The following is a 12,093-nucleotide window of genomic DNA, read 5'->3' on the forward strand; positions in this document are numbered from 1 at the left end:
ACTTATTTGTCCAAACACGGATTTTCTCTCTTACGTTTTCCATTTGTTCGCCGGATATTTCAATATCTTTTTGTCAGGTTTAAATCAACAGATGGAAATTAAGGGATTAAAGCATAATAGCCTTCAGTTGCAAATTAAAAAAGACTCTCGGCACCTTTGTTTGGTTTTGTATTACTTCTTGTATGTTCAATACAGGGCATTATAGACTAAATCAGGTCAGACTGCCAAAAAAATATTTTTCAGGAAGGATTTTTTTTCAAAGCTGCCTTTTTGTTTTTTTTGTTTTGTTTTGTTTTTTTTATTTCACGAGTTTCTTCTGACAAAACCCTTAGTTAACATGTAATCTAGGTAAATTAATATTCATTTCAACAGGTTAAGAGACAGTTTTCACTTGACAATCATCGCTGTTATTGCACTAAGCCTTACAACTAATTCGTTCTATTTAACAGACACTTTTGTCAAAACGCAACTAGCAGCGGCTCATTAGTAAAGAGAGCTAAGTATTCTAATATTATCGGGTGATTATGAATCCTATACCACCTACGCTTTCAGGAAGGCTAAAATATTCTCATTTAAGACAAAGTGTCGGGTCATTTAATCAAATTGATTTAACTGTATATTCCTAAGTCAACAGTTTGGTCTTATCTGCAAAGCCTAACCAAGTTTAGTCTAAAGCTTTTGTATCTGAAATATCCACCACATTACGAGGGAAGCACAAAATCACTTGTCTACACATCAGTTTTCCTAGGCGGGTATCTAGATCTCCAAACATCTCGAAATGCAGAAGTTTAAGACTGGCTTCTGGAAAGTACCCTGGCTTTTTTTGCTTTGTTTCATGTTATCAATTCAAATAATCAAATCCTGTGATAAGAATGGATTCTTAGAATTTCAAGAAATCATTGATAACAAGACAATCGATGGATATCTACTGGCAAACACGAACACGGTTATTTTTGAAAAAGATGTATTTACCAACCTACAGTGTTTAGATCTTTGCTTAAGAACTAAGCAGTCCGCATCTATTGATGTCAAAAAGAAGAACACAAAGAGAGGCTGCAGAGTAAATCGCGTTGCTCCAAAATATTTTATCGCAGAAAACGACGACTGGACTCATATAAATATAAGCTCAAAGGCGTTAGAGGAGGTAAGCGTCAGTATGTGCTAATCTGAGGAATGTCTTTTGAGGAAAATGAAATACGTACGCTCATTGGAACCTAATATTGGAATCACGTTTTAACTGCGAAAGATATCTTTGATTTGTAGACCTGACAAAATACGCGAAACGCAGAAACCCAGAAAGAAAATCATAGTCCATTACAAATCTGAGGTAGCTTTTAATTCAAAGCCATTTCGAAAACTTCCCGGTTGAGCCTGATGTTTCTTTTTCATTCTGAATTTTCACAATCACCTCAATGGTATTTTGCCATAGACAATTTTTCTATGGCATCTTTATTTCCTGATTTAAGTACATTGTTTTCATAATTGCTTTTAAAGAACACAAAAGGTTGGACTTAAATGTATTTCATCGCAGAATTCAATATCATCCACATTATTAAAAAAAAAAAACCAAACCAATGTCTCTGCGAAAATTAAATCAAAATTTATGTTCCACGAATTTATTCCAAGTCTTAGTTTTGCTTCGCCTTAATTCACACAGTGGTTAGCGCAGGCAACTTTAATTTCATAACATCATAAGCACCTCATTGAGTTATCGAATCTGCTGAACTTTTTTCTCCTTCTTGTCTTTATTAACTTTACAACAGCAATATTTCTTAAAATCCCTGGTTTTGGGATTAAAATATTTATCATCTTATATTTTATTTTTCACGAATATCCTTTTGTTGTTTTATTTTCCAAATACACATATATAAGTTAGCCATATTTTCCATATTCTTAGAGACTGATAGTTTGTATTCACTAGGATGAAATGTAACTTGGGAAAATTTGGCTTGGAAAGTTTCAACTGCTGTTTCTGCTTTTTCATAGGCTCATTCTCAATTACAAAATATAGGTTTTTTCATATATGTTCGTAAGCAGCATAACGAAGCTATGTTAATGATTTCATCCTCTTTGGTTACATAATTTGGCTAAGAAAGTTTCACCTGCTGTTTCTGCTTTTTTATAGGCTCATTCTCAATTAAATAATATAAGTTTTTTCAAATATGTTCGTAAGCCGCATAACGAAGCTATGTTAATGATTTCATCCTCTTTGGTTAGATAATTTGGCTAAGAAAGTTTCACCTGCTGTTTCTGCTTTTTTATAGGCTCATTCTCATGACAAATTAATTGTCTTCTATGGGGTGATAGGCTGAGTTGTGTGGGTGCTTTAATCAATTATCCAAAACGGGTGCAACAGCCTTAACAATGATAACTCCCGGGAAACGGAAATTTTATTAGTCGAGTCACGCTTCACGTGCAATTTACCAATTGGTTAGACATGCTCCTGTTTTCATTCAACTCGCGTGCCGATTATTCAGGAGGCACGAAAACTCTATCAACCCACCCCCCCCCCCACCCTAGAGTGAGAACTTAATTCAGAATACATAACTGCAATAAAGAAAGTAGACTTAGTTTAAAGCTTTAAGGTTTGGATAGCTCGAGGCTACCTACTATTACTTGCATATTAATGAATTTCCGTCTTCATTTTCTTTTTTTTTCATGAATCAGTTGATTATAATGCCCCAGTTCAGGGACGCTATCGAGTCATTTAATGAAGCAAAACTATATAATGAGTTAGATAAGGGCCAAAATGCAACCAAGGCTGGTTAAAATACACGAGCAGTATACTCAGACCACATAAATATCATCAGATGGCCACATGAAACGGCAGAGAAGTTAGAAAAAGGTTCTATGGCTAGGTTGCAGCCCCACTTCTGAGTGCATCTCTAGGCCTGCAAACTTGCAGCTGTTTCAATGTCCTCGTTTTGAGGACATAAAGGAATTCTTTGAGCCCTGCCTCGTTCTTTGCCAAGTGTACAGCAATTTTTTCGGTTTCTCCGTTGTTTTCGCCAGCAAAAAAACGCCACTACCAAACTAACAGCGAACACAGCAACTGCACCACTGACGTATATGTACATCCTTAAGCTTCTGTGGTGGGGGGCATTCATCCTTGTTTGACCTAAGGAAAAAAATGGAATCGTTCGAATTTATAGAGAGTCATAAAGAGACAGAGTGGAATTTTCTCTTACTAAGTTTGCTAAAAAATTTTTCTTGAACAAAAAAGTACCTTTCTTTCAACAGTGGAGTACACGAAGTTATAAGTTCAGGATATATGAATAATTCTCAGCATTTTTATGATTTTATAAACGGCTGATTAGGTGACTAAATAAGATTGAGCACATTTCGCTTCCGCACAGCAACAATAGATCAACCCAGGCCAGCTTCGTCGATGAAAACAACAGCTTTATCATGAGATGGTTTGTACATGGATATTGAGTTCCTGTTGTAGACATTGATTCGCTTGCTAGCTCGCCAGCTAAGAAAATGAATGAAATGGGATGCAAATTTAAACCGCCGCCTGGTTAGCTCAATTGGGAGAGCGCCGGACTGCTGTGCGGGAGGTCGAGAGTTCAATACCGGCCGAACCAACACTCAGGGTCTTAAAATTAACTGAGAAGAATATGCTTCCTTTCTTTAACATCAAGAATTGGTTAGATATTCTAGTCTTCTCGGATAGGGACGAATAAATGGAGGTCCCGTCTCCTGCAGGGTTAGGGGCACGAGACGTTAATTTCCCACGCACGAGATTACTGTGTGATGGATGTCCTCCCCTGGGGTGGGTTGGGTGGGTAACAGGACCCCCGTTGATACCAGTGTTTACTACACTGAAGGGGCTATCCTGTATAAATATAGATGTCTGTCTGTCTGTCAAATTACTGGAAACTAGCGCAACATCACTTTGTATTTATTTTCTGCGCACTAAAAGATCCTCATCATTTACTACATGGACATCTACATTCACCAGTTTTTTTCTCAGGAAATTTTTCTCTCCAATGTTCATGCCTAACATCAAAAGAAATATAGTGGTGATACAAATGCTAAATTGCTGCTCCATTTAGAGGAATTCCGCCTAAATTACCATACGTATCGAGAACATCCTCACTGGCAGGAGGCTAACAGGCTGCCTGGTGGCAAACGGGGTTAAAGAGATGTAATTAGCTCTATCAGAACAAAAATCCACCATTTAGTCAGAACGAGGCTCGAACGTTGGACATTCAGAGCATGAATTCAACGCACGCGCCACTCAGCAACGATACTTCCTTCGATCAAAAAAATAAATAAATAAATAAAAAAAAACTACGGTAAAACTGATCTTTCGTGGAATTGCTCAGGTAACATTTTGATGAAAAAAACTTGGGTTGCTGTTTATACTATCCTTCGGTCACTAGTTTATTCATCAATCCATTTATCCAACCTAATAGTGAGTAATTCATTCGCTTGATTAATTTATTTCTGAATCGTTCGTCCTCTAGTGGGCTGGTGGATTGGTCAGGGAGTCAGTCAGTCTGTCAGAATTCAGTCAGTTAGTCTGTCAGTCAGTCAGTCAGTCAGTCAGAAGTCAGTCAGAAGCCAGTCAGTCAGTGAGTCAGTCAGATTTCAGTCAGTCGGTCAGTAAGCAGTCAGTCAGTCAGTCAGAATTCAGTCAGTGAGTCAATCAGAATTCGGTCAGTCAATCAGTCAGTCAGTCAGAATTCATTCAGTCAGTCGTTCAGAATTCAGTCAGTCGGTCAGTCAGTCAGTCAGTCATTTAGTCAGTTAATCAGTTATTCAGTCACTGAGTCAGTCAGTTAGTAGGTTATTCATTCAGCCAGTCATTCAGACAGTACTCAGTTCGTTCGTTTTTCTCAGTGATTGCTGCCCTCCAATATCCAAAATTGGAAAATCAAGCAAGAATAGTGGCTAAAGTTTCACTAACCTTTTTCCATCAATGTGAATGTCACAATATCCAATCCTATCTCATTCGTTGCTACGCATGCGTAACTCGTAAAGTCTTTGTCATTTACGGGAGTGACTACCAAAGAGCTTGAGTTCCAGGAATTTTTATTCGTTTCTCTTCTCTCTTTTCCCTGCTTGTGCCAACGTATTACCGGAGAAGGATTTCCAGAAGCTATACAATTAAGCTTCAAGGAATGTCCTCTCAGTAACTCCACCGAGACTTCCTTATCATGGGTTTGTATTCTTGGAGGGTCTAAAAGTAAATTGTATTCTATCCGTTAGAAACACTCGTTTCCAATGATTTAGAGGCTATAATGTTTTTACTTTTTTTTGAAAAAAGGAGAATGGATCTGAGCCGCTTTTCATGGATCCATGGAGTAAGTCCTAATATAATTTTTTTAAACAGGTGGCTTGAGAGATTTTTTCTCTAATTGTTAAGATGTGCAATACAAAGATAGTGGAGTTATCTTAAATGCCTTTTTTTAACCTTATAACTCAAGTTTTCTCGGTTCTAATTGACTGAAGAGGGAATCAACAGTATGGACAATACTTGATATGTTACTCGATTAAAAATCCCTCAATGTTTCGCAGACTTAAAGATTTTTACTACTTTGAAGTTATACTCACATAACACATCAATGGCAGTAACTGGTGAAGTGTGATTTCCATTTCGTGACAACGACACACAAATGTACTCTCCTGCTTGGGATCGGCTTACATTTCTGAGAAAGAGAGTCTTGTCTCCTCCACTGTTGACAAGTTTGTTATCTTTCAGCCATAACAGCGAAGAACGTTCGTGCATTGTAGTGCGACATGTGATGTTCAGGTCATCTCCTTCCTTTACCTCGATAGTAAGGTCTTGTACTTCTACACAAATGGGGGATTTTGCCAATCAGCTCATATTACATCACATACCATCACATCACATCATATACCATCACATCACGTCACATAACTCTGCTAGACTTCGAGAAGTCTTCCTTTTTCGGTGAAAACTGTTGCGTGATTCGTAAACATCACCAAAACAAAATAATTTTAGTGCCCCCGCAGAACTCTGGGAGTGATGTATACAAAATTCTAGCACAATTGACAGTAATGTCGCAATCTGATTGGCCAATTCGCCATTGTCAATAAGAGTTCAGACAACACTGCTGGCGTCGACGTATCACGCAACATGTCTCGCACTGAAAGAATCGTTTTATATGGCATCGCTAATCTGGTAAAATACAAATCGACAGTTGTCTAGCGTGTTCTGTACTCTTATCGACGACGATATTCGTCATCACAGAGAGAAAAATTTGTTGCGGTTTCACTCGACTGCACCTCATGAGTCCACAACATTTTGATCACTGTGACGACGAATATCGTTGTCGATATGGGTAAAGACCATGCTAAACCATTGTGGATTTTTTAATTCCATGCTACTTAATTCTTCACTGTGCACATGAAAACAAGATCACTTCGAGGCTTTCGTGATAATTTTTTTCTCGTGATATGACCTCAATCACTTTGTGTTTAATGCTCAAGAAGTCAATTACCTAATGGCCCCGTCGGTATCGGAGGGGGATCCTGCAAAGATGAAGACAGTTCTTTGTTTATTATACAACAATTCCACAACTAGATTACCCATAGAGAAACCTACGTATGGGTAACATAAATGTAGAAAGAAAAATGTGTTAGCAGATTTGGATACTTCACGTAGTATTTGGAAATTTTAAGAACATAATTTATTCAGGCATTTTACGATTTACCATTATTCATACTACATCAGTGACTGTTTGATCCTGGCGCATTGATACTCAACTTCTAAAAGAGGCAAAGTGCATACACAGGTCTAACATTTCAGACTTCTGTACGTTTACTTCGTTCGTTCGTTTGTTATCTTTTAATATACTTTTTGCTTTTCTTTTTGTTTATTTCTGCTGTCTGGACAAATTTTTCAGTTCGTTCGAAGGAGGTTTTCCTTAATGATATGACGTAGAGGAAAAGTTTTCGTGCAAAACATACTCAACTTAGTAACCAATCATTATGAATCGCCGAGGAAGGGCTGGGGGCGGGAAGGGGGGAGAGTGGCCCGAGAATTTTTGCTGTGTCACAATCAAATTTACCTGATTCCCTTATAAAGCTCTATGGTATTCTAAAGAACCCCTAATCCTTGATTGGCTGTCAATTTGTTATAATCTCCCTTGTAAACTCTGTTTGCGGCGACCGACCCTCCCCCCCCCCCCCCCCCTGCTGTTCCCCTGAGATCCACGTGATTTCCCGCAAATTTCCCCTACCTTCTTCCCTTTGGCGATAAATAATGACCGGTCTCTGATTTTGAAAGCATAAAATATTCTCGCCTGCACAGAAAGTATGAACCCACTCTCGTCAGTTTCTGGTGGAAAACCATCCACTCGGATTCTAATCCCATAATCAGAAGCATCTTTTGCTTGAACGTTAGTTAACTGGAAAGCCACGAGGCCGCGTGTCAAGTCTCCCACCCAGTGTAAACGCCTTGCGATCGAGAGATTTCCTTTAGATACTGTTTCACTCCTCGTTGATTTTCGAACAAACGTTAGCAAGTGATCGCCTTCTATCATGTCGTATTCATTGCTCCAGTGCGCAAAGGTAATTTTCACTTCCTTTGCTTTATCCTTCTCAGTGAGAATAAAATTCCAAACAAATGTTTGATTAGATCCAACGAAGGACACTATCGTTTTATTCGGTTGAGTAATCATTTGTAAGCCACTTGCTTTATTCACCACTAAAAGAGGGAAAAAAAAAAAAAAAAAACAGAAAAACAAGGTGAGAATTTTATGCTTTGCAGATATTTTACTTCGATTGGGAAAAAAAGCGTACAGCAAAATCTGAGAAATGAAATGAAAAAGAATGTTAAAGGGTGAAAGTTAAGACTTAATAGTTAATGTTAATGTTAAAGTTAATGTTAAAGAAGTTCTGTAAATGTTTTTTTCGAAAAACGTGGTAAGCCTGTTTCTGTCTATCAAGCGGGTCACCACAGCCACCAACTTATTGATCGACAGTCAGCACTACAAACGTCACAGAAGGAAAATTCCGACCGCATTCTGATTCACTCTTACATTTCACCCTCACAACCAATCAGTTAAATCCATTATTCTTAAAAACTTTATTTACATCAAAACGATCCAGGAACTGGTATTATCTTTTCGCAACCCCACTCATTTCATTCAAACGAGACAAAAACATAGGTAATGTTTTGGTCGGAAGGTCATTCCAAACTAATGACCAACCCGGCACTTTTAAATGCGCTCGCACACGATGCAAAACTTGTCCTTTCCATCAAAACGCTGAGAAAATATCTGGACCCAAGCGAATTATTAAGATTACAGATCACTTCACGTGCACTTCCGCCAACGTCATCTATTGCATACTTGCTCTTATTGCAAAAAGATATACATCGGTGAAACAGGAAGACGACTAGGTGATCGATTCCGAGAACACCTTCGCGAGGTAGAAAGGAATGACAAGGACGCATCAAAACCAGTCGTTAGACGTTTTAATCTACCTAATCATTCTAAGCAGGATATGGCAATCTGCGGTCTTTTCTTACATTTAGGTCGTTCGGAAAGTCGCAAAACTCTTGAATAAAAGTTCATCTTTCAAATCGGCACTCTTAACCCAATAGGTATCAACGAACGCTTTTCATTCTACTAATTTATTCGTGTTTTTCTCGTCACCATGTTCCCACCAATAGCGTAGGTCCACTTTCTGCATATAAACCCACGCGCAGCCCTCACTTCCTCCATTCGCTCTGACGAAGGGTTAACGCTCGAAACGTCAGCTTGTTTACTCTTTACGGCGGCCAGTTTAAGGTCCCAATATATATATTCTGTAAAGGCTGATAGTTTCGAAAGAAACTGTTTGGGGCTGCGTCGGTGGGAGTAACGAAATAATTTGGATATATCAACAAAGTTGAAATGGTAAATTGGCCACCGTAATGATTACAAAAGCTGACGTTTCGAGCGTTAGCCCTTCGTCATTCGCTCCGACGAAGGGCTAACGCTCGAAACTTCAGCTTATGTAATCATTACGGTGGCCAATTTACCATTTCAACTTTGTTGATATATCCAAACTATATATTCTCTATACGAGGAAAACCCTGACCCTGTACACCCCAAGTAATCATAGTTAAATAGAATAAATGTTTGAAAAGAAAATTTGCCCTGAGCAGGATTTGAACCTACGTCCCCCTGTTACTTTCCCGAAGCTGGCAAGGCCAGAAGCCTTAAAATATTTTGTTCCCTTCTTGTAAAATCTAAGTGGTGCCTCAGCAGGGTTAAATGCGCTTGCAAGAGCATCAAAAGACTGGAAATCAGTCCGATCAAGAGAGAAGCCACATGGTAGCGTCTGTCCGTCATTTTGGATACTCATGGTCGAGTGGTCTGGCGCTCAGTCGTATCTATTTTGATGACATCACCGTTTTCAGATAGCATCGTTTTCTCCGTCCACACTAGAAAACAGCGTTTTCAAAAAAGTATCGTTTTCAAGTCGCTCCACTCTGGAGAGCGTTTTCGAATGGCTCCGTTTTCGGTGATCGTTTTTTGCGTTGTAGTGTGGACGATAGCCGTATCCGTAGCAAAACAGCTTCGTTTTCGTTTGAAAACGGATTAGTGTGGACGGGGCTTTGAACCCTCAAGCTTTTATTCTCCCTGAATACTTTTCGCTGACTTTGGCTTGGGCTGCTAAAAACTCGCATCAACTACGAAATTCTGTCTCTACTCTTCTGCACACTGGCGACATTCTTCTCTACTAAGTAAGCTCTAACGTACTCGCTCTTATATTCACTATATCGATAAGCATGGGTAGGCATGGTTGCTGACTGACCTTGGGACATATAAACCACAATTTACGTAATGTTTCTAATCGACTGAGGCGACGTTGTACTGCGTTAGCCAAAACAAAAACTTTCGCGTGGGTCCAAAGCAAGGGCAGCTGACAAAAGGTATTCAAGTGACCGTAATTCGGAATTCGTAATTCGAAACTTATCACGACCCCACAAACCTGAATAACTTCGGATCCTGAATTCATACAGTGCCTACATTCTAAATATAAACGAATGACTAAGTCATCAGCAGTGAAATGACTACTTTACTAACTGAACTAACGAAATACTTCCCAACAGCTTCCGCCTCGCTCGTTGATTTATTTTGCTTGTGGTTATCGTAATTAAAGACACTGGATACCTTAAGACAAAGGTTCGTCAGCCGCTATGCTAATGTCTTGACGCCATCGCAGCATCTCGTCGCAAATACAAACGCAATTGATCGAAATTGTTGATAGTGGTCATTTTTGTAGCTGAAACTTGATCACGGTAGAAACTCGAAAACTCACACCTGCCTTTATCGAAACCGCCTCTAACTCAAACAAGATCCGATTTCCCTCGGATTCCAGTCGACTTTACTATCAGCTAACTCGAACTCTAATTTAACTGATGATTTTTACGTTCCCTTAGCTCAAATTTGCCTTATAACTCAAAGTCTAAGTGAAAACGTCGATTGGGAAGCGTCAACGTGTTACCACATTGCTGATTGACACATCCCAATCTTTAGTCGCGATAGCATTAATGAAAACATGATTCATTGATCTAAATTTCTGAGCTATTCGTTCTTTGAAAAACTCTTAGGAAACAAAATATATGCACGTAAATAACTCGAGTCCCGAAAACTCGACCATTTTTCGTTTCTCTTAGTAATTCGAGTTACTGGGGTTGTCCTGTATTTTCCATCTTTTGTACGTTGTTGTTAAATGAGCGAACATAGAGACCATAACCAGTCAGTACGGCAATGCCGGTAGAATTTCGAAAATGGCTGCATGTGTTTACTGTCTCTTACTGCGCCACACCTCAAATTCAACAAAACTATCGCTCTGACGAAGATTCAACGCTTTGAAACTCTTTTAGATCTACATCATAAACTCAGTTGAAAAAAACCAAAATTACCGTATCTAAGCAGCATTGATTTCGAAATGGAAATAAAAATAAATTGCCGTCCTTGTTACCTTTCGCAGACGACGCAAATTTTGGGGATTTCACGCTGTTGTTTTGCAGTGGACGGCTAAGAGCTGTACAAAGTTTTAAAACACAAATGCTGGTTATTGTTCTGTCCCTTTTTTTATCGCTGAGGTGGGGCGTTTTCAATTCCAAATAGAACTAACACAGTAAACAATAGAATTTCACAGTGCTTGTCACTTACGAAAACCTTTTTCAGCTGCGGTGTTTCGTTTGATACTCACCTCCTCCAAGCGTTAACAGAAGTAGAACACAAAGGAAAAGAAAGGCTGTACTATTCTTCAAGCGCTGAGCATGAAAAACTTTCATTATGAAGGTCATTGAAAGATTCAGTATGCAGTGATCTCTCGCGACCTTAATTCTGATCAAAGCGAGGAAGCGACGCTTCGTGATGCAAAATTATGCTAATTTATTCAAATGAAAGATACCAATATTAGCAAACACTTTGACCTTTCTTTTGTCTAATCTGCACAGACGTTTTTGTGATATTTCCTGTTTACGCGATTAGAACTGGACAAGAAGGCGTGCCGCTCATCCCACTAGCTACTTTCAAGAGATTATTTTACGGATCATGTTATACTTACGCACCTGTCGGTCGATACTATCGGTCGACCTGTCGATATCTGCAACAGTCCAGGTGTCAGCCGAATGCCAACCGAGAGTAGCAATCGACAGTGCACCAGTTAGAACAACATGTCAACCGAATATCGATCGGCCGATATTTCGATCGATAGTCGGTCGACATGTCGATCGATAATAAGGAACTTAAAGCAGTCAGGTCGGCAAAGCCAAGGAAGACGTCGATGAAAAAAAAAAAGAATTTCGAAAATGGCTGCATGTCTACCATCTCTTACGGCGCCACACCTGAACTTCAGTATAACGTATATTAGCAGCGTTGAGTTCCAAATAGAAATTACATTAATTTTCCGTCTTGGTTTCCATTCGCAGACGACGCAAATTTCGGTGATTTCACGTTGTTGTTTAACAAAGAACGACTAAGAAATGTACAAAGTTTTAAATCGTTCGAGCTGGTTATTGTTCTGCCCATTAGACATTTTGCTTTGCCACGTCGGCCGACTGATGCCTTAATTACACATGCTCCAAAATGACTACCATGCACGAATGGAAAG

General features: G+C 39.1%; 1 protein-coding gene across 1 annotated transcript; it reads right to left on the bottom strand.

Moving 5' to 3' along the window:
- Positions 1-2,643: 2,643 nt before the first annotated feature.
- Positions 2,644-11,538, bottom strand: LOC148726515 (uncharacterized). The gene is made up of 6 exons (XM_088727230.1): positions 11,188-11,538; positions 7,215-7,681; positions 6,474-6,504; positions 5,563-5,802; positions 4,916-5,188; positions 2,644-3,118 (listed from the first exon to the last, which is right to left on the bottom strand). Exons 1-6 carry the CDS (start codon positions 11,282-11,284, stop codon positions 2,886-2,888), a joined length of 1,341 nt encoding a protein of 446 aa, XP_088583356.1. The 5' UTR covers positions 11,285-11,538; the 3' UTR covers positions 2,644-2,885.
- Between the last annotated feature and the right edge of the window lie 555 nt (positions 11,539-12,093).

Source organism: Stylophora pistillata, chromosome 7 (genome assembly GCF_964205215.1).
Source record: "Stylophora pistillata chromosome 7, jaStyPist1.2, whole genome shotgun sequence".
Taxonomy (NCBI): domain Eukaryota; kingdom Metazoa; phylum Cnidaria; class Anthozoa; order Scleractinia; family Pocilloporidae; genus Stylophora; species Stylophora pistillata.